Below are 23401 nucleotides of genomic sequence, written 5' to 3' on the forward strand. Positions count from 1 at the left end.
TGTCTATAAAGTCTCTACAGTGCTTTATTCATTTTTTACAGAGCCACCAGTAGCTTTATAATTGTACTTCTGAATTGAATTTCTGACATTGTATTTAAATCCAAATTCTGTAACTCTGTGGCAGAGAGTATTGTTTCTGGTTCTTTCTTTTGTGGTCATTTTGTCCAGTGCAGAGTGGCTATATGAGTGAGCTGAGTCAAAAATATCCACGACCTAAGTAAGATACTCCCTAAATGATTCCGAAGAGGTCAGAGACCAGAAAATAAAAGAAAAAGAAGAACAGAACAAAATAAAACAAAAGGACCACTACAGTGAAAAACAAATTTTAAAACAAAGTAGTAAAAATAAAAAGCCAAAAACAAAGAAGAAGAAAAAAGAAAAAAAAGTAAAGAAAAAAGAAAAAATGGGGGGATGTGAAGTGGTAGAGAAGAAAGAATGTAATCTACCTGAGGGGTCCTAGAGGGTGATCCTCTTGGTTCTGAGTGTATTTTGTTCTGTATGTTAGAAGATGTTCAATCCCAAATTTATATAAACCAGCAGTACTTCTAGAAAGCCCCAACATAGACCACAGAAACATAAACAAGATAAAAGAGGGGGGAAAAATTGGAAGGAAGAGAGAATGAACCAACACTGTATTCTACTTGGTTCTGGGTGTATGTTGGTCGTGTTTTAGAAGGTACTAATTTCCACCGTTGTAAAACAAACTGAGGCAGAAAAAAATAAAAAGCAAATACACATGTCTCTTATATCTACCAAATTAAATTGAATACGTTGAAGGGAATCCAGAAGTGAAAAATATATCTAAGACATGTAATTGTAGAGATATGAAAGTCAAAAAGGAAAAAACATAAATGAAGAGTTGGTAAAATATTGTAGTTAAGGTGGGAAAAGAAAAAAATACTGGGAATTTTTAGTTTGATATAAAAATGAGTCATAATGGGAAAAAAAGGTGAAAAAAGGAACCTCTAGTTCTATATACTATTTTCCCTCGGTCCTGGAGCTTTCCAGCACTGCTTGTTCAGTAAACTTGCTTTTCCCTTGTTCTTCCAGCTGGTCTTCTGGGGGAGGGGTCTGCTGTGCTGATTCTCAGGTATCTGTGCCTGGCTTGAGATGCCCTGCCCCTTGCCAGGTGCCAGGCTCAGTGTGAGCGGTTTATCCTGTGAGGCCTTTGTTCCCTAGAGGCCTTGCCTCTCCCAGGCACGAGGAAAAACAAAAATGGCCAGTGGCCAGATTTTCAGCTCTGGAGTTGAGCTCCCGGCAAGTAACTAACCGCAGTCTCCCAGTCTGCACTGGCCTTAGATGCTCCTGGGGGCAGGCGCAGGTGCACTGATCTGCACAGCCTCCCCGGGTGCCCAGTGGCAGGAGAGTTCTCACTTTTCTGTGCCCTCCACACTTCTGCCTGTCCTAGGGGGAACAAAGGATCTCTGGCTTTGTCTGCTTGGGCGCCCTGGGATCCGGGGAGCTGTGCTGCTTGACCCACACTCCCGGGGACTGCCTCTCCCGAAGGAAATGGAGTACAGCCACCTCCGGTCCATTGCCTGGCTCTAGGGTAAAGGCAGCTCCAGAGCTGGCCCACTTAACTGGCTTCTCCCAGATGCCCCAAGGGCGGTGGTGCTCCAGCCCTTTACCATGATGGGACTGCGCTTTGCAGTGAGCTTACCCCCGGTGCCCCTCCAGGAATCTTGAGGCTTCACTGTCCCTCCTGCGATTCTGCCCAGGTTCCCTGCTAAGCACTTTTATGTCAGAGAAAACTCCGGCATGGATTTTTAAAGTTCCCGCTTCTCCAGGGCTGGGCTTTCCTGCCTTGGAGGCTTTTGCCGCTCTGCTTTAGCCCTGCTAGTTGCACTTCCCCTCCCCCACCTTATTCTTTTTAATTTTTTTTTTTTGCCTTCTTACCTTGTTAGAATCTAAAACTTTTCTCTCTGTAGCATTCCAGCTGTTCTCTCTTTAAAGCTCAGGTCGAATTCGTAGGTGTTCAGATTGTTTTGAAAGTTATCTAGGTAAGTTTGTGGGACCAGATGAGTTGATGACCCCTACTCTTCTGCCATCTTGCCCTTCCCTCTAAATCACTAACAATTTAAAAACAATGAGAAATCTTGTGGAGTTCTCTTTCATAGAATTCTTACCCATAATTTTATTGTGAAAAACAGGCACCATCTTAGCTTGAGTATGATCCTTTGCATGATTACAGAGGTCAGGAGTTAGAAACATTGCCTAAGTCCAAGTCTCTGCTGTGTTATGCTAAGGGAGCAGTAATTTCTGTCATTGATCACTTTCCCATGGACATTCATGGCTTTTAGTACAGGTAGAATATCTTATTTTTAAAAACCAGTGAGTGGTCCTTATAAAGGAAGTATCAGCAGGACCTCAGTTGTGCATCTCTATAAAAACACCTATGAAAACCAAACAAAAAAGCATCGAATTAACCCAGGTTGTGTGATTCTGTGTGATCAAATTGTTAATGGCCATTCTCTGTTCACTTCTGTCATCTGGCAGGATATATCCTTATGCCCTTTCTGCCTAGAAGTACTAAAGGAGAGAGAGTCTGGAAGTGCATTAATGGGGCATCTCCTATTCTGTTTGTTCTTCCAGGGAAACAGAAGTACCTGTGTGCCAGCAGAAATGATTGTACCATCGATAAATTCCGAAGGAAAAATTGTCCATCTTGTCGCCTCCGGAAATGCTATGAAGCAGGGATGACTCTGGGAGGTATGATACTTTTCCTCCTTCTCCTCCCTCTCCCTCTTTCATTCTCTCATTCTCTCTTTAAACCAGATTTTCCTCTTTGGTACTTCTGAGGTGGCCAGCTCTGCTCTAGATACAGACTGACTCCTTCATATCCTATGTGGCCATCACCCAGCTAATGGCTTTCTTTATCCTTAAGCATGTCACACCCCACTCTGGGGCTCAGCATAGGAACAGAAGGTGTGAAGCAGGGATCAGGACCCATCAGGGGGTGGTGAGTGAGTGTGGAGTGGACTCTGGAGTCCCCAGAGGACACAGTGATACTGGCCTTATGTGTTGAATGATAGCTAGGATGAAAGAACTACAGAATCCAGAATAATCACAGGTGCAGGATGACCCAGGCACAGGCTGGCCCTGAACACCCAGGAATAATCTCAGTTAACTATTTCTATATTGTAGGGCAGGCCACCTGGAATGAGAAGCTGCTTCTCTTTGGAGGCTATGACTAGGCTGCCAAGCAGAACCAGTTTCCTATTGCATCTCTCCCCAGGGTTGAGCAGGCCTTTTAATCATTTTCTTTTCTTTGCAAATCCATTGATAACTTCCAAAAGCATTTTTTCAGGAGCACAATAGCTTGACAGAGGGAAGATACAGCTTTTTTGAGGGCAGCCATTCATCATAAGCTCTCTGTCCCCTACCCTGTGTCTACCGTGAGCACTGTCACCATTCCAGAAAGGCTTGGCTTACTTGTATATTTTCCCCTTCCAAATTCCTCACTTCTTCATGTTCACATCTGCTCAGTGGCAGGGTGTTTCTTGCAGCTTCCAAAAAGAGGCATCTTTCATGAGAAAAGCAGGCTCATCAGTCTACTTTGATTTGAAAATGGAACTTGAAAAAAGCCCTTTTCTGAATGTTTGAAACTATAGCCTCCTAACTGATTATTCATTATCAGCCTGGAAAACCTGAGTTCCTGGAATCCTGCCATTTCTCCTCCACATCTCAAGGCTTATTTATTTATTTATTTATTTATTTATTTATTTTTTATTTATTTTCTCAAGGCTAATTTAGAGCACTTGTGCATCTCTGGTTTTTTTAGGGTGCTCAGTACCTTGTCTGCCTGTGTACATGGTTACAGAAACAAACTTGTTTCCTAACTCTGTGTGGGTATTCATGCTGATAACTGTGTCTGCCCCTCCTTACAGGGCAATAATAGTCTTTAAACAGACCAAAGTACTACAGATGAATTGACTCAGGTTCAATTTGAGACAGTTGCAACAGAGCCATCTCAAGTAGTGTCTAGTACTCCCAGACCTTGCAGGCAGATGCTCTGTGAGTAGTTTCCCAGGCAGCCGCATTAAATGAGACTCAAATTTCTGACTCAAAGACCAACCATGCTCTTATTTGCTTGGTGTACTATGGAGAAATCCTACAATTATGGTCTACTGTTGGGAGGAAGGAGGAGGACTGGGGTGAAATGCAGAAGGGAAGCCAAGAAAGGTGACAAGGGACTGATAGGAGGGAGTTTTCTTCATATGAATATTACAACCCTATGGTGAGAGTTCTGATGCACTCAGGTCTCAATTATTTAGCCCTCAATTATTTAGTGATGGGGGCTCCCAGGTACAGAAGCCCCTCGGCTTTCCATCTGTTGATATGAATTATAAGCCTGCTTTAACATAGGTGAAGATTTATGGTAAAACAAAAAAGTCCTTATAAAGTTTGAGTTCAAATCTTAAAAATTAGTTTCACGTTTTAGCCAACATCTTTCTTTTTTAAAAAACAAGATTTTATTTATTCATGAGAGACACGCAGAGAGAGGCAGAGACATAGGCAGAGGGAGAAGCAGGCTCCTAGCAGGGAGCCTGATCCAGGACTGGATCCCAGGACCCCCAGATCATGACCTGTGCCAGAGGCAGATGCTCAACCACTGAGAAACCCAGGTGCCCCAATATCTTCCATTATAAAACACTCATGACATGGTTATAGTGAACCCCTTTTCAAAAGGAGTAATTTCACTACTTCATATATTAGTCCAGCATAAATCTGTCACTTAATTTCATGGAGAGAGTGGTACAGTAGGTTTTCAAATTGATTTATTGGATAGAATGCTCAAGTTTAAATGGGCTTAGTCAACACAATGAAAAGAAGGTGAGAAGCACTGTGAATGGCTTTTGTTTCAGTTTCACTTCTGTGATATTTATTGAATGTCAATTGTGTACAAAGGCACCATACTGGGCAATAGAGCTCAGGCTGGCAAACTTGAAGAAATGTCTACAAGATACAACGATTCTTGATACTGTGTATGTGGCCTTGCCTTTGGAGTCAGACAGATCTAAGTTAAAGGCCCAGATCCATTATTTACTGTGCCCCTTCTAAGCCTCAATTTCTTCATTTATAATTTAGTGATATCACTTTCACAGAGGCATGATGAACATGAACATCCTTAGTAAATGACAAAGTGCTAGACAAATGTGAGGGCTTACTATGACAGTGAAGTCACTAGTAATTTAAATGGTAAGCTGTTAAAGCACTTCCCAGTTGGCTTTTGCACTGAGTTACTTGCGTGCCCTATAATATTTAACTATTCTAACAGGCAGGGAGAACATCACCAGAAATCACTCTTGATCACCTCAAACTTAAAGAAGCTGATTCTAGTAGTTAAGGGAATCATATATTGTATTCAAGTACCATGTCAATAGCATCCCAAGTATATGCCCACTTAAAAACCATTGTTTGAAAAACAAACTTTTTCATTTTGCTAAACTTATCTCCACATTTCCCGATTCTCTGCTGCAAACCCTTCTCAAGTTTATGATTAACTTGCAAATTCAGTGTACATCACACCTTTACTCAAAACAATGGAAAGAAAACATAAATGTAGAGTGGCCCTTCTACATTAGAAGAATGTACTTCTTCTAGTAGTAGACTTCCCTTTTCATAAGATTTGGGTTTAACATAGACATTCTGATCATACCGAAGGAGAATTCTTATAATTTTGTTTTATTCTTTCTGTCACTCAAAACAGTATAATATATTCTAAAATGGCAATTTTCCATCATAAAATTGGGACAGTGAGATTTACCAAGGACCTTTCTGACACTCTCATTTTGTGATTCTGGGTCTAAAGTCACAGAAAAAGCTTACCAGCTTTCTTTTGATTATGTATCCACTGCCTTCAGAAGTTTAAACAGTCTAGAATTGAGTGTTTTGACTTGCATAATAATTTTAGCTATCTCAGTTACAATGAAGTAAGATATATTATGTGTCTAAAAGTAGACTGGATGCACAGATTATTGAGGGAGTAGAGGGCAGAAGGGTTATCCTTGTATCTTAGTTCTCTAAGAACTGGTACTCTACAGCTGATGCTTGCTTAGTGTTGAGGCCTCAAGATTTCTAACTGGCTTCGTCTGTAGTGTTCCGTCTACTGTTGGGTGATGGGATCACCTTAACTCAGAGATATTTAAAACACAGAACTTTTTACCTTTGTGCTTCTAGCCCTATCTACATGCTCACTGCTTGTTTTCTTAGCAGCTCTTGGTGTTTTTTGGTGTTTCTAAGGGTGGTTGGAGTCTCGGAGTGGATCACTTACAGACTACCTTCAGGCTATGAACTGCCCATTCACAACAGGGATAGGCCTTTCTTTATACACAGTTCATTTCTGGCTGCTTTTGAAAAACACATTGCTAATTGCTTCAGGAATCTGAACCTCTTGCCTAATTATTTCTTTCTTTCTTTCTTTCTTTCTTTCTTTCTTTCTTTCTTTCTTTCTTTCTTTCTTTCTTTCTTCTTTCTTTTTGTATGTTTTTTTATTGGAGTTCGATTTGCCAGCATATAGCATAACACCCAGTGCTCATCCCGTCAAGTGCCCCCCTCAGTGCCCGTCACCCAGTCACCCATCCCCCCGCCCTCCTCCTTTCCACTACCCCTTGTTCATTTCCCAGAGTTAGGAGTCTCTCATGTTCTGTCACCCTCACTAATATTTCCCACTCATTTTCTCTCCTTTCCCTTTTATTCCCTTTCACTATTTTTTATATTCCCCAGATGAAAGAGACCATATAATGGTTGCCCTTCTCCAATTGACTTACTTCACTTAGCATAATACCCTCCAGTTCCATCCACGTTGAAGCAAATGGTGGTATTTGTCGTTTCTAATGGCAGAATAATATTCCATTGTATATATATACCACCCCTTGCCTAATTTTAATGTAAAAACACACTTACAAATATATCCAAAAAAGGACCTTCCGTCTGGTGAATTAACTATGGCTTTTTCAACAGCCTATAATTTTAATATAAGTGCACAGCCATCTCTCACTTTTCTCTGTATTTCCCAAGGATATACTTCCAGTTTCCAAGATGTAATAAGAAAGAAAGAATTGCCCTGAGCTGTCATCTTCTCTTCTAACCTTTTCCTCCTTCTCACTTTCCCTCCTATTACTCCCCAAACATTTATTTATTTGTTTGTTTGTTTGTTTGTTTGTTTTATTTTTGCATTAAGCAACTCTTGAGTTCTTAGCTTTTAATAAATGACATTAGTCCCTGCTTTTACTCTTGCCTTTCCTGGACCATGGAAGATGGTAGGCCTTTCAGGAATTTCATGTAGCAGCCAAACCCCAGAAAAGGAAAAGAAACCTAGAACATGTGAGAGTTTAAAATGTTCAGCGTTTTCCTCAGTGGTTTACTTTAACATATTTGAGAAATCTCTGTCCTACTACGAGACTGAGCTTTACACCTGAGACTCAAAACTGTTAGCATATCTGCAGGGTTTTTTTTTTTAAAGATTTTATTTATTTATTAGAGACAGAGAAGCAGAGACACAGACAGAGGGAGAAGCGGGCTCCATGCAGGGAGCCCGACATGGGACCCAATCCCGGGTCTCCAGGATCAGGCCCTGGGCTGAAGGCCGCGCTAAACCGCTGAGCCACCGGGGCTGCCCCAGATCTGCAGGTTTTAACCTCCAGGATTCTTTAGTTGGGAGGATGGCTCAGAGAGCCCATGGCCACGATCTGATATCACCATGGATGCTATGAATATCCTTGTGGTTTCCAGTGTTGAAGACTGTCTTGATGCCAGCTCTTTTACCATTCTCCATGCTCAAGAGCAGCCCTGCATTGGTACTTTTGGATCACATGTCCACACATGTCCAGATGCAAGAGGGTGATTCCAATGCTGAAACACTATTCACAGCATGATTCTTCAGGAGACGAGTTTCATAGCATTTATCCATCCATGTATTTATCTGTTCATCCTTCCAACCAGTCAACTAGCTAGTCCTTTTATCTTTCCATCCATTCACTCATCTATTTATTCATTTGGCAAATATCTATTGAGTACCAGCTATGCACCAGACACTCTGGTAGGCATTGTGGGGGAGCAGTGATGAATAAAATGAAATCCTTGACCTCAAAAGGTTAAACATTAGGAGACAGACAGTGATAATGAATACATCTTAATCTTAAAGGATAAAGAGGAAATGACTGGGAAGAAGTTGAGTGAGACAGAAGGGAAGGGGGCATTCAACGCACAGGGCACAGTTAGAATAAAGGCACAGAGACATAAGTAAACATGTATGGAGGGTTTGAGGAATGGCAAGTCATTAAAATGACCAGATTTGGGGAAATGGGAAAGGTAAGTTAAAACTGCATGGAAAACAGACTTAGTTATTATGGCTAAAATGTTTGGATTTCAGGCAGTGAAGGATCTATGACATGGGCTAGACATATTCATATATCATTTTTTGCATTTTTACATTTGGTCTTTTTAAGACAATTACTGGCAGCATGAGTGTGGTAGAGGGGAAGACCTAAACTTTAGAAAAATACATAGTAGGCCAGGGAGAGAGGGAGGGGGAAAAAAGTCTAGCACCAAATTTTGCTTAACACCTAAGATTACAGCCTTGATTCCTGGGGTTAGTTGCCTCCATTAAGATTGATACCTGCAGGGGATCCCTGGGTGGCGCAGCGGTTTGGCGCCTGCCTTTGGCCCAGGGCGCGATCCTGGAGACCCGGGATCGAATCCCACATCGGGCTCCCGATGCATGGAGCCTGCTTCTCCCTCTGCCTGTGTCTCTGCGCCCCTCTCTCTCTCTGTGACTATCATAAATAAATAAAAATTAAAAAAAAAAAAAAAAAAAAGATTGATACCTGCAAGTACTAGCCATGTATGTACATAAGTCTGTCCCCTAAACAAACTTCTTGCCTTTGTCTAGCCTAGTGTTTCCTGGCATGGGTTCTGAGAAAATTAGTTCCATGACATGGTCCATGAAAAATGATTTTTATGGTCAAATAATTTATGTAAACCTACATATTATGGTTCTGTTCAGGAAGATTTATTGTATGTTAGCATAACACAGACTTTGGCAAGTACTGCAATAAAGTAACATGAGGAGCTTGGTAACTCAGGATTCCTAGATTTAATTCAACCACAGAAGCACTTTTTTTCATTTAATACCTGTTAAGCACTGTTTTGTGGAATAAACTTTGGAAAACTTGGGTACAGATAGGCAGACAATACCTCTAGCCCAGTTCTTCCATTTTGTAGATATGTATGCCATTGCTCACCAGGATAATCAATCATAAATGGCTTCATGACCAAAGGTAGACCATCCTCACCACGTCTCAAGAGGACACACCAGAGGCCTTTAAAATCACTGAAGTAAACCATGTGGGGTCTGTAACATTATTGTCATACATAAAGGTCAGGATGTAATCCAGGCCAAAGTAGCATTATTGTCAAAGTCATCTAATGGCCACAGGTAGAAATTCCTGACTCAAGAAAGATAGATGCTAGACCAGTTATTTCTGACAAATATAAGGATTTCCAGCATTGTACAGAATTATCACTAAATATTTTGGTGAAGAATATCCAGATATTATTTCCTAAAAATTTTAATAATCCTTTTGTGCACTCTCTAACCAGCATTTCAACATCTACCCAGACCTTCATTATGGTGCTACCACATAACCTCTTTGATAAAGTAAGAGGCCTAGAAATCACAGAGTTGTAGAATTTGAGTCCCACTTTGCACCCAGTGATTCATTCCCCTCTACCCCCTGTTCAGCAGCTACAGAGTATCATAAAGAATCAATAATGTGGAACTCAGTCACTGGGAACTTCTCCCTTCTCCTTTGACTCTAATTAGAGCCCTAAAAGTCTCCAGGTTGGAGATACAAATTGTAGGTCTCAATTCTAAGAAGGATGCTGCTCCCACACACAATTCTCAGAGACCGGAGTGCTCCTACACGTCTGCATAACTAAGAAGCAGAATTGCCCTACAGACTTTGATATCAATATGCACAACGTGTGACTCAGTACTTACAACCTCTGTTTTTCTTTCTTTTGCATGGTTTTGTTTTGAGAGATCCTGTAATATAGTGGAAATAGTGTAAGGCACTCAGATATAGACAGGACTCATTTCTAGTCCTGGCTCTGCCACTTACTATCTTAATGGCCTTGGACAAATCAGTAGATATTTTCGAACCTAACTTTCTCCCAACTGTACCATGGGAATAATAAAACTGTCCTTACAGAAATGTTGTAAGTTTGTTTAAAAAAAAACTGGTACATAGTAGGCACAGAACGTTTATCACTGTACCCTCCACTCCTTTTATCAATGAGAATTAGCCTATGTGCTCCCAGTCACCACTGTTATTACAGTGTAGCTTTTGGTACTAGTTCCCTGGTTCTTTGTTCTCAGTATCACCTTCGAATCAACTCTGAAATCTGTTCTCTGTAGTCTAGATCACCGTGCTCCTGTTGATTACATACATATTTGGTGACACATTGTAGGGAAGAGGGTATATACTTCTCTCTAATTATAGTTCCCAAGAGAACTTGTGTGTAGAGAAACCAGAGTCTGTGTCTCATAATTCCTTCAAACCAAATTATCTGGGACAGCACATATATGTTGTAGTCTATCTTTGAGTCTTTGCTTTTAGAGAACTATGGTTAGAAGTAAATAATTTTTTCAAGTCATGAAAATTGATGATACCCGTGTCTGGTACTTGAATGAGTATCTTACTTGTAAAATTTCCACTTAAAATGCTTGAGTTTTTAAAGTGTAATAGGAGCAGAAAGATTTTATTGTTGTTTACTTTTGCTGTAAGTGCTCTAAAATCCCTCAGTTGCTCTTGAGAGAGTAAAATGATGTCATAGGCAATATTTTTCAAAGGCAGTAGGCAGAAAGCTAAGAGTACACAGAACACAATAGGTCATATATACAAAGGCAAGTATTTTCTAAATATAACAATTCAGAAACAAATTATTTGAAATAACTGCTTGTTTGAAAACTTTTGATTTAAAAAGATAGCCACCTGTTTTTACAAATTATAGGATGTAGCCTTAAGATAAAAAAGTGTTTAAAATAGTTTCTTATTGAACTCAACCTATACATACAATTTACTTGAGCAAGATGCTTTTTTAGAGCATTTTGCACATCCTTTGAGATCATATGTATATGGAATAGAACTAAGGGGAAAAGTACATGGCCACCCAGAAATCAGTAGAGCCTTCAGATTGTCTTTTATTGAAAAGGTTTCCATGACAACAAGTATTTAGAAGTAAACAAAATGGCATCACTACTCTAGATCACCTTTTCTAAAATCAGGTTCCACTTTCCTCAGTCTACTCAATCTTAGCTGTACTTTTTAGATCTCTTAAGCCAGGCATAGAAATGGGTTTCTTTCCCCTGCTGAGTACACCATTGGACCAATGGTTCTGTGGTTGAAGTGAAAATTGATTGTTGAGGGATATTTCAGCCTTCTAGCAGCCAGCAGTTTTAAAAATGTAAGCACAAATCCTGAAGAAATCACCTGCACAAAACTTGGACTGGCATTTAGAACTAAGAAGAAAATCTGGATCTTGACCAAGATAAAAAGGTCACCAGCCCAGGCCTGCACAGGGTGGTGTGTCATGCTGGCCACAGTGAGACTGAGGACTCTTCCCAGGGTGGAAAATGAGGCATAGACACTTTGATTAGTGAGCTGTTAGGCACAGAGACATTAGTTTCGAAGCATTCCCATCTCCAGGCTGAGTAATAATGCTCTTAATATCATGGGATTTTTTCGCTGCTGCAAGAAATTCAGAAGACCAAATAGGGAGGCTCTGCTGGGCTCTGAGTAGCTGTAATGAGACTGTTAAATTCTACCTTCTTCTTTTCCTCCACATCCCCCACCCCCACAAACTAATTATTGCCCGCTGTGTACAAGGAGGCACACACAAGCATATACATAAGCTCCTTAGTATATTTGTCAATAAGGCAGAAAAGAAAGGAGGAAGAAAACAAATCTAAGGAAAGAATTTTCCATTTTCTCCCCCTTGCCTGTCTTACAGGGAGGTAGGAAAAGAGAAAAGAAGCCCCAGTCTAAAATGGCAGCCACTCCCTTTGCCCAGTTTTGCATGCTGCCTCTTAAATCAGAGGACCTCACTCAGGCATCTGATTATGGAGACTGCTGGGTACAAGCCATCTTTAAGTTGCCACATTTCACCCTGTCTCTTTATTTTCATATTAGAAAAATTCCGGGTTGGCAAATGCAAACATCTCAAAACAACCAGACACTGAAGGAAGGCTGACCAGCTTCATTCAGAAAAAGGATTCTAGTGGGTTCCAATGGATAACTTGAAAACACCTTGGAACATGAGACTTAGGGTGTCAAGTGTTTGCTCCTCAATTGCAGATGTCAACATTGGAGCTGGGGGCCGCCCTCTTGGTTAACGACTCCCCACAGTGGGACCAATCATTTCCCTACCTCACAGGGATGTTGTGAGGACTAGCTCTAGAATAATCAATTATCATTCATGCAGTACTATCACAGTTGTCAGTTTCTGTAATACGACTTGGCATTAGCACTGTGCCCTTTGATTATTCTTGATCATATGTGATGGCACTCAGGTGGTTGGATGAAGTGAAGCTCTGGCTTGATTGCTGGCTTTCTACAGTGTGCTGCCAGGAAGAAGCTTTGCTGATGGGACTCCAAGTGCTACCTGGAACAGGAAGCCACTATGCCTATCTGCAGCTTCTGTGGCCATTTTTACTTGCTTTTCAACTTGTGAGTTTTCCCTTACCTCCATTTTGCTGGACCATTGCCAAGGACCTAGATTTTAACCTCAGGCCCCATCACCTAGATGAAGGCAGTAGTTGATCCACATAAGTGCAGTGAACAAGGACCAGATTTCTGCTTCTCCTGGAGGAGCAGCCCTAAGAAGCCAGCTGGCCCCTCTCTCCAAACAGAACAAGAGACCAGAGTAAGTTATTTTTGCCTTATTCCCAAAGTCAAGGCGATTCTGTTTGTAGAAACACATACTCTTAGCCCTTTCATAAAGAGGGAGGAACTCAAAATTGAAAAAAAAAAAACAGCGCCAACTTCTCTTATTTCCTGTTTTTTTTATAAATTTATTTTTTTATTGGTGTTCAATTTACCAACAAATAGAATAACACCCAGTGCTCATCCCATCAAGTGCCCCCCTCAGTGCCCGTCACCCAGTCACCCCTACCCCCCACCCACCTCCCTTTCTACCACCCCTAGTTTCCCAGAGTTAGGTTAGAATGAAGGGGGAAAGTAGATCAGACTCCACCCCTTACTTCTAGCCTTAGTTCCCCCACAGTACCCCAGTACTCCTCATCCACTTGCCTCTCCATCAGGTATGAGGTCTTGTTCTTCTCTCAAGCCAGCCTCAAACTTTGCATTATTCTAAGAGGAGAAGTGCTTGGAGTTGGTAATATCTTACTGTTCTTGGTCTCTGCCCCAAAGGCTCCATGTTGAATCCAGTTTCCTTCTGGTGGATGTGGAGTCCTGAGACTAGAGGCAGACAAATATGAGAGTCAGAGCACTGTCTGTGGCTTGCCTGGAGCCTGCATTTCCACCCTCTTCTTTCTCCTGTCTCCACCTACTCTCACTCTCTCTCTCTCTCTCTCTCTCTCTCTCTTTCTTTCTCCTGACTCAGCAACATTCTGGAGAAAAGCCAAAGAAGGACTTCAGGAGGGAGGGGAGTTTCCCACTCCTTGGGACAGAATTTTAATCTCCAGGCCAACAAGAGGTTCCCTAATGTGGATTGAAAGGCTAATGTAGTTTATTTTTTAACTGCTTTCTATTTGTTTGAAAGTTGCATATTTCTGCTAGTGAATTTTCCTTAATAAAGCCACTAATAATATATCAGTGGTATTTTCTTATTTACAACAGACTGACAGAATTAATGCTGTTAACTTTGAGCCTTTTTTACTTTTTCTTTTTTTTTTTTTTCTCGTTTGCTTTCCAGGTCATGCTGACCTGTTCAGCTTGGGCTGTTTCACATTTGTTTTTAATGTCAGTTTAAATGTAATTGTAAAAGCATGTATGCTCTAAATTCATGTAGTTACTTTTTCCAGTGGAAAAGCCTGGTATGTGAAAGCGTTTCCAGGCTCTACAATTTCACATGAGCAGATTTTTGGTAATGACTCTGTGCCCCTCACCCAGGATGGCATCTGGACAGTGACCCCCTTTCTTTTGGCTCACTAGTCATAAAGAGACTTGGAAATAGTTTCTGCCAGATCCTTTGCTTTGGCAAGGCTATGCAGCATTGCATATCATTTTATTATTAATTACGTTTACCCCTCCATGAACTAAAAACCATTAGACTAAATAGTCCAACAATAAACCTTGAAAGATAAAATTTGATATTCCTTTTGCAGGCTATTTCTCTGACTCAGAAATGGGACCGGGAGGAGAATGGAGGCATGGGGGAGAGGACCAAGAGGGCGTCTTGCCTGAGAAAGTTTGGCCTATACTTATTAGTGTACACTTATATTTGTATGCACCCCTTACTCATCTTTCATTCCATGCTTGCCAGAGACTGGCTCTGTTCCCTGTCTTTTGTCCCTGTCCTACTTCTTCCCCACTCATCTCCAACTGGAAGTCAGGATACTTGTGTCTGTTTTGTGATCTGCTACTATCTAGCTGTGTGACCTGGGGCAAAACGGCTTTGGCCTTCAGTCTACTCCTCTTTAAAACAGGGATTGGTTTGAATGGGAGAGGAAGGGATAGATAAGAGCTGGGGCCCTCAAGCATTTTCTTGGCAATGTAACCTTTTCTTCAAAATCTGATGAAGAGGCCCAAATGTAGATACGGAATAAAGCACTGGCATTCTGATTTGAAAGAAGAAGCCAGATGCTTACACTCACTTTGCATCCTCTTGGGGGCCCTAGTGGAATTTGTAGACCTCTTGAGGCTCCACTTTCATAGTAGAGTTGATGTCTGGGGGTCTTATAATTCTGATTCTCACTCCTAATTGATTTCAATCCCTGTGGAAACTCTGTATGTTTCATCAGTTATCTTATTCAGAAAGAAGTTTACCTGATTCCAATAAAGGGGATGAAACAGAGCAGTGTGGGGCCTAGGAGCTAGCAAAAGGCATAATCTATTGACTTACAGAATTTACTCAGTTCTAAGCACCTTTGTCTTAGCATGCTTTCTCTTGGGGCAAATTACAACAACCCTGTGAGATGATCCTATTATTCTTTTAGGATTCCAAAACCTGTCAGGTTGGCCCTCAACCTCTGGCCTGAGACCAGATGCCCAAGGTGGGAGGCAATGCTTCTTATACGTTGCCACCCTAAGTAGTTTTTCAGAACTATTGATCCACTATTGGAAGATCCACTATTGGAAAACAAAGATCCACTCTTGGAAAGCATCATAGCCTGCCCATTGGCATATACTTTTACCAGTATAACACTTTCACTGAGATCATTTTATTTCTTCCTAATAATTGTCCTACGCTGTAGTCAGGTGAGATTGGAGCCAATATACAGATGAGAAAACTGAAGTACAAGAGAAGTCAAAAGATATGTTAGAGGTCATGTATCCCATAAGACTCTGAATTAACCACCACAATAATAAAAAGCCCTTAATTGTAAATAATGTTTTAGAACTTTGATGTCCTCATTCCATTGTGTCTCCTTAAGTTCAGTGCATTTTTTCATCATGCTTCAGTCTTGGAGGGTCCTTCTAGTGGTGTAGAATCATCTCTTTACTCACAGGTGCCGCCACAGTATCTATATATTCCTCATTAAAAACTTCATTATTTAGGTATTAATGATATCCCCATTTTACAGATGAGTAAATTGAGGCACAGAGAGGCTAGGTCTTATCCAAAGTCACACAGCCAGTAAGTATAGAGCCAGGCTTTCTACATCAGATGGTCTGGCTCCACGTTCTTTGCTCTTCACTACTGCCTTTTATGCACATATGAGAAAACCAAGTGCAAAAGAAGGAAAAAGATGTTCCCAAGGTCATACACTGAGCTCCCCTGGATCCCAATGCAATGTCCATCTGATCTTCTAAGCCTGAAGTTGCACAATTAGATCCCCTGACTACAGTCTCAGTGGGTGAAAAGATGGTCTGCCAGGGTGATGTAAGCGAGAGGCCACAAACTAGCTTTCCCCAGGCCAGTATTCACTGACAACATTCTGTTTGCCCAGCACAGCCTTTGTTTAGAAAATTGTCGTAGACTGCCCCCAGCCAGGGTATCAATCACTTTCACTGTCCCCAGCCTACCTTATTTTTGTGTGCTAGGCAGTTTTACTTATTTACATATGTGCCTGACTAGTGAAGATATTTGAGTTCATGATCCCTTTATTTAAGCACTGGAATACCCAGGCACCTGTGCAGACACACTTACTCCTATACGTGCATAGAAGTATGGCCTAGGCTGGTTTCACAAAGAATTTGCAGCCCTGCAGCAAACATGTCTTTATGTTTACTTAGCATTTAGAATTACACTTAAGAACTGAATTCAGTTTTACAGGCAGTTATGTGCAGAAGAAACTCAGTCATTGTTTTTCATTTTATAATGTGTTACTCTTCTCTTCTCTGCTGTATCTGGCTTTCTTAATCCTGCTGTTCCTTCTTCCCTGTGCCTGAATTTGGTCACCTGCAAACCATTCACTCTCTACTCATTAGAAATGGATGGAGAGGGAAGGAATCATTTTGGGAGGCTCATTATGTGCCAGGCATTCTCTCTCATTTAGTTTTCATGAGTGTCCCAAGAACTAGGTGATGGAACCCCCATTTTACAAATGAGGAAACGGAATCTCAGAAAAGCTGTGAGAGCAAAGAGTTCAAAGATATTAAGCAAGTAATTGACATAGCTGTATTTGACCTTAAGATCATCTGACTCTGAAGCCTGTTATCTTGCCCAATGCCACACTTCTGTAAGAGGACTGTATTTATTTTTTATTGCTGCATGACAAATGACCACGAATTTGGCAACTCCAAACAGTACCTATTTATCAGTTCACAGTTCTATAAGTCAAAAGTCTGACAAAGCCTGACTGGTTTCTCAGGTCAGGGTTTCACAAGTATGAAATCAAGGTATTGGCCAGCCTGCATTTTAATCTGGAGCTCAAGGTTCTCGTCCAAGTTCATGTGATTATGACAGGATTCAGTTCCTTGCAGTTGTAGGATTAAGGTTCCCATTTTCTTTCTGGCTACCATCCAGAGGCTGCTCTCAGCCCCTAGAGGCTGTCCTCATTCCTTGGCACATTGATCCCTCCACCTTCCAAGCCAGTGACAGAGAATCTGCCTTATATTGAGTACCCCCTGACTCCATAAATGTCTTTCCAGAAAGAGCCCAGTCCCTTTTAAGGGTTCATCTGATTAGCCGAGGCCCATTGATGATAACCAACCTTAAAATTCAGTTGAATTATGACTTTAATTACATCTATCCAGTGCTTTCACAGCCACAAGTAGATTAGTGTTTGACTAAGTGGAAGAAGATGTGTGAATAACCAGGGATCAGGACTCTTGGCTGCCATCTCAGCAGTCCACCTACCAGAGAAAGCGATTCTTTTATGCTCCCAATTTTAAGGTGAGATATGAAGAAGAGAAACATCTTTGACATAGGGAGAATGATTCAAGTTTACTTTTTTTTTAGGATTTTATTTATTCATTTGAGACAGAGAGAACATGAGCATGGTAGGAGGGGCAGCAGTGAGGAGGCAGAGAGGGAGAGGGAGAAGGGGGAGAGAGTTCTGACATGGGACCCTATCCCAGGACCTGGAGATGATGACTTGAGCCAAAGGCAGATGCTTAACAATATGAACTACCCAGGTGTCCCTGATTCAAGTTTTCTAAAACTTGGGGAGATTCACCTCACTTGCCTCTTCCCTGTCCATGGATGAGAAGGCCTCTTATCTTGAGGTGGCAAGAAATGAGGCTAGAATAGTACCTAAAGGTCACAGTGGCTATAGAAGCTACATATAAATCACATCTACCTCTCCTTAGGGATACACCATGGAACCTGAATTGAAAAATCTTTCTCTGGTACTATAGAGACAGCCCTCAAAGGAATCTAATGCCACCAGGCTGAAAAGTGAGTTCTCCATAGGATCCAGGCAGCAGGATCCAGACATCATGTCAGGTGCTCTGGTCCCTTAAAGAGGGGGGACAGGTAGGGAAAGGGAAGGAACTTGACAGGGGCCCTTTGTTGTCACTGATCTGACCTGAGACTGAAAGACAGGGAAGAGCTGCAGAGCAACTCAAACACCTTTAGAGTATCCACCTTTACTCCCTTTTCTCCTGGTTTCACCACTCATTTTATGTAAACCAATGGGTCTCTCCTATAAGAGGAACTGACAGGCCTGTGCCTCACATGAAAGAGTTAGATCTGACTCTGGGGCTCAGGTGCAGGAGGAAAGAGGGGTGTGGGGGTGGCCTTCATGGAAGAAAACAAGGCCTTGGGCATTGAGTAACAGCTGAGACTAGCAAGCCTCATTGTCCAGCATTCCAAGTAGTCTAGCAACATGCTGGCCTCTGCTGCAGAAAGAGAACAGAGGATCCCCTGGTAGAATGAATGGAATCTGATTTCAATTACGTCCAGTATAGTCACCCTCTTCAGGCAGAGAGGCCAGAACACCTGGTGCAGCTTGGGCCACTGTGACTGCAGGGACAGCACATTACCTGGGTCCTAGAGTCAAGTGTGAATGCAGCTTCTTTGCCTTAAGCTGGTATCATATATATCTAGAGGAGGAGGATGTGAAAATATCAGCAAAGTTCTCATTAGCACTATGCAGAAAAGGGGGAGTGATTTCATGTTGATGGACTCTCCCCACAGTCTCTACACATATTGATTTTGCTTGTAATGAATTTGCTTAGGTCCACGAGTCATCACCCCAGTGAGATCTGAGTCATTGGTGGGAGAGTCGAGGTGACAGAGTGCACTGCACTGATTGCACCAGCACCAATTGCTTTGTCCCCGTACCTTTCAGAAAAGCCCATGGATTCATCTGTATAAAATTTATTTAGATTCTTTTCTTTTTTATCAATAGCATGAGTAGGGCATGACGAATGAGACAACTGCCCCAGAGAATAGTCTAGATTCACAGCATTATTCCATAGAACTTTCTGAGATGATGGAAATGTTCTATCTGTATTGCTGAGCACTTGAATGTGGCCAGACTAAGGAATTAGATTCTTAATTTTCTTTAATTTTAATTAATTTAAATTAAAGTAGCCACATGTGGCCAGTAGTTAGTGTGTTGGACAGTGTATATCTAGAAGGAGCTCAGAAAGGTAAGTACTGTGATAGACAAAAAACAAGTTAACTAAAAGAGAGCTGATGTAGCACAGGGAACTCTGGGTTAGGAATAGAAACCCCCGGGGCACCTGGGTGGCTCAGTGGTTGTGCATCTGCCTTTGGCTCAGGTTGTGATCCTGGGGTCCTGGGATGGAATCCCACATTGGGCTCCCCACGGGGAGCCTGCTTCTCCCTCTTTCAATATCTCTACCTCTGTGTGTTTCTCATGAATAAATAAATAAATAGATAAATAAATAAATAAGTAAATAAATAAATAAATAAATAAATAATCTTTTTTAAAAAAGGGATAAGGGATGCCTGGGTGGCTCAGCAGTCGAGCGTCTGCCTTCAGCCCAGGGCGTGATCCTGGAGTCCTGGGATTGAGTCCCACATCAGGCTCCCTGCATAAAGCCTGCTTTTCCCTCTGCCTGTGTCTCTGCCTCTCTTTCTGTGTGTCTCTCATAAATAAATAAAATCTTTAAAAAAAAAAAAAAGGAATAAAACCCCAGGGTTTTACTCTTAGCTCTGCCACTAGGTGACCTCACTCTTTCTGGCCTCCGCATCCCCATCTTTGACTTGAAAGGGTGGATTAATGTCAGAAGTCCCAAAATGGTAGCTAAGGACTGAATTTAACTTTGAAATACAGATGAGTTCCAGGAAAATTTTTAAATATTACACAGTTGCCTTCTAGGGTTCTGTGTATGTGTGTGTGCACATGCATGTGTATGGCAAAGCCAGGAAGGCCAGTAGTCATTTACTCTGGTTCACCAGAGTTTCTGCCATTCACCTACACACACACACACACACACACACACATGCACGCATGCACACACCACTGCATTATCTATGTACACCCTGAAGGTATATTGAATCTGTGACCCTTGGATGAGGTGGTTTCTAAAGACCCTTTCTACTTTGTCATGCTGTGAATTTTTAGGCCACTATAATGCTCTAAACCTGTTTCTACTTTGGGCACATGACTAGAGTATGTTCATAGTTTCCTGCCTCTTGTCTTCTGGATCTGATGCTAGTTACTGAAGTTTGGAATCAAGGGTGAGGATGGAAATCAGGGAAGATATAACCCTAGCCCCACTCCTCAGCTCTGCTGTTTGGCTAGAAGTAGGGTTCAGGGCTTCAGAGACCTTGAGGAGGCAGCATGATATAGTAGAAAGAACATAGCCTTTGTAATGAACAGACTTGTTTAGAATATTGGGTTCTCTTTCTTGATAGCTGTGTTTCCTGAGTTTATTCACATGTAAAACAGGGATAGGATTTATTCCTGATCTAAAATCATTGTGGAATTAAATGATGCAATGTGTTCACGAAGTGAGGCATATGGAAGACCCTGGAAAATAGTTACCCTTCTTTTTCTTAGTTGCTTTGGGCATAGGGCTAATTACATCTCTGTCCTCTTTCAGGCTGGAATGGGGAACTACATGGTCTTTCAGTTCCTGAGCTCAAGGCCAGAAACTGCTAGTGATGAGAAAGATGGGGTCTACCTTTAGAAACTGTACCAAGGGAATAGACCCAGGAGGCACTGCCAGTCTATGGAACCCTTGCTGACATGGGTTCACCAGATGATATTTTGGGGGCCAAGCCTCTAAATCTGGTAGTAGATGGGCCCATACCTTCCATCCCATGCCCTTGATGGAAGGTGGGAGGTGGGAGTTGACAGCATGTGTGCATATCTCTTCATCACAGAATGTGCAAGCCCTACAGAAATGGTGGCTAAACAGTGTCATCTTGCACTCAGGTTGATTTTCCAGTCTCCCCTGTTACTTTGTCCTGAGTTCTCTGTGCTCCTCTTACACACCACCATTTTCTCTTCCTCTATCCTAGTAGTTGATCCAACATGTGATCCATTTTTGCATTAACTTACTGAGTTGCACTATGACTGGAGTTTGCAGGACTTATTTTTCTAATTAGAGCTGCAAATCAGTTCCAGAAAAGTATCTTTTTCTATAGGACCCAGAAACATATCAGCAACAGATTTTGTTGTAATTATCCATTTAAATTGAGCAATAAACTTATCTCTTTGTTTTATTTATTTATTTATTTATTTATTTATTTATTTATTTATTTATTTATTATTTTAAAGGGATTAGATATAAAGTGGTTTATGGTTCTCCCTAGTGCAACTGCCTGTGCTAGGCCTCAAAGTTATGACCTTTTCAATTATTTATATTTCTGCCAATATAAATGCTAGGGAAAATAACACAAAGTAAATATCAGGATACCCAGGTACCTCTAAATTGTGCGTGTGCAAGAATGGGGCGGATAGGGTGAGGATGATTCTTAATGTTTAAGTTTGGGATTATTATAGTTTTTAAAAGATGTGATTTCTATCATCCTTTCTCATAGCTGCCTCTTAGTATGGTTCCCATTTTACAGACAGAGTCAGGGATATTCTGTTACTCCCTTGATAATATTGAGGATTTCAGCTCTTTAGCTTCTCAATCTCCCCTTTTCTAAAGAATAAGATCAGTATGTGTGTTATGGCGTATGTTCAACTATGGGCATAATGTCTGACAATTATCTGTATTCAGTAGAAAAAGTAACACGAGGAAATTCCCATTTCTTAAATCCAAGGTGGGACTGAGGAGAAAGCAAGATATGACAGTTTGGGTTTAGTAGGATTTTAGAACGATAAATCATTCATTCAGCCAGTGTTTAAACTGAGCACTTGTCCTTAAGGAGTTTAGATTCTGTGACCAGAGAGAAGGAATATCCTTATTTTCTTAGCTTAGGCAACCTTTCTCACAGGGTAGGTGATTTGTGTGTTTGGCCATTGATAAATGAATCCAAGTTTCCTTTCCTTCCCAATAGCCCGGAAGCTAAAGAAACTGGGGAATCTGAAACTGCAAGAGGAAGGAGAGGCTTCCAATGTCACCAGCCCCACTGAGGAGCCAACCCAGAAGCTGACGGTGTCACACATTGAAGGCTATGAGTGTCAGCCCATCTTTCTGAATGTCCTTGAAGCCATCGAGCCAGGCGTGGTGTGTGCTGGACATGACAACAACCAGCCCGACTCCTTTGCAGCCTTGCTCTCTAGCCTTAATGAATTGGGTGAAAGGCAGCTTGTACATGTGGTCAAGTGGGCCAAGGCCTTGCCGGGTAAGGAAATCAGAAGTGTGGGCATGGGATAAGGGAGAGCGTATTTAGTGAATTGTTCCTATGGGCCCGCACCATGTCTTAACTTATGCAGTCCTCACCATAACCCTATGAAGGGGAGGGATTGGTATAATGCCCACTTTAAAAATAAGGAAGTTCATAAATCAAAGAGAAGAGCAGCATTATAGAGTATCCCATGTCCCTCAAATCAGTACACAGTGATCACGTTTGGATGTTTAAGCCACAGACATAGCACATTTCCCCATAATCAGAGATCACACGGACATACCCTTCTATGCTTTAAGGTACTCTTCTATATGTGCACACACAGGTATACCTGCAAAGATAGTCTTGAGCCTGACTGATATTCTGTCTTCAGTATTACCCTCATACCATGGGAGATCTAAAGAATACAGTATGGTAGAAAGAAAAAGTTGGGAGTCAGAATACTTAGATTCTAGTCTTAGCTCTACTGGTGCCTTATTGTGTGACCCCTTCCCTTTTCTGGGTCTCAGTTTCTTCACCTATACTATGTGAGGAATAGTTGGGCCTAAATTGATGGTTGTCAAATTTTGCCTCAAGAAACTCTTTTAGTGCTCTTTAAAACTGCCTTGGGAATTATAGTGGGAAGAAATATTAGGTGATAATGAAAGAAATACAAAGTGTTTGTCTAACTTCTGCTTGGTTACTTCCAGTAATAGAGAACTCAGTCTCTCCCTAAGGCTATCTGTTGTTTGAACAAGTTGCATTATTAGAATATTAGAGCTTGAGGAAGCCTTAGAGCTCCTCTCTCCAAGGATTCACAAACTTTCCTTGAGTAGCCAAAGTCTTTATTTCTTAAAAACATTGTATACAGATCCAAGTGGAGCTGGTTGATTTAAAGCCAGTACCTCTAAAAAAAAAAAAAAAATTAAGCCAGTACCTCTCCCTCACTACCCTGAGAGAAGCCTTGGGTCACTCTTCCAGAATCTTAGGGCTTCAAAGAACACAGTTTGGAGACAAGTGAAGCATAAACTCTATAAGGGTTGCCTTAATCCTAAAATTCTGTGACTCAAAGATT

General features: G+C 41.4%; 1 protein-coding gene across 1 annotated transcript in view; it reads left to right on the top strand.

The window, feature by feature from the left end:
• Positions 1-23401, top strand: part of AR (androgen receptor) — a 182686-nt gene that overhangs the window by 147201 nt on the left and 12084 nt on the right. The window contains exons 3-4 of the mRNA XM_038587597.1: positions 2593-2709; positions 22057-22344. Of these exons, the coding sequence (XP_038443525.1) occupies positions 2593-2709; positions 22057-22344 (405 nt within the window). The remainder of the gene's footprint in view (positions 1-2592; positions 2710-22056; positions 22345-23401) is intronic.

This window comes from Canis lupus, chromosome X, assembly GCF_011100685.1.
Source record: "Canis lupus familiaris isolate Mischka breed German Shepherd chromosome X, alternate assembly UU_Cfam_GSD_1.0, whole genome shotgun sequence".
Taxonomy (NCBI): domain Eukaryota; kingdom Metazoa; phylum Chordata; class Mammalia; order Carnivora; family Canidae; genus Canis; species Canis lupus.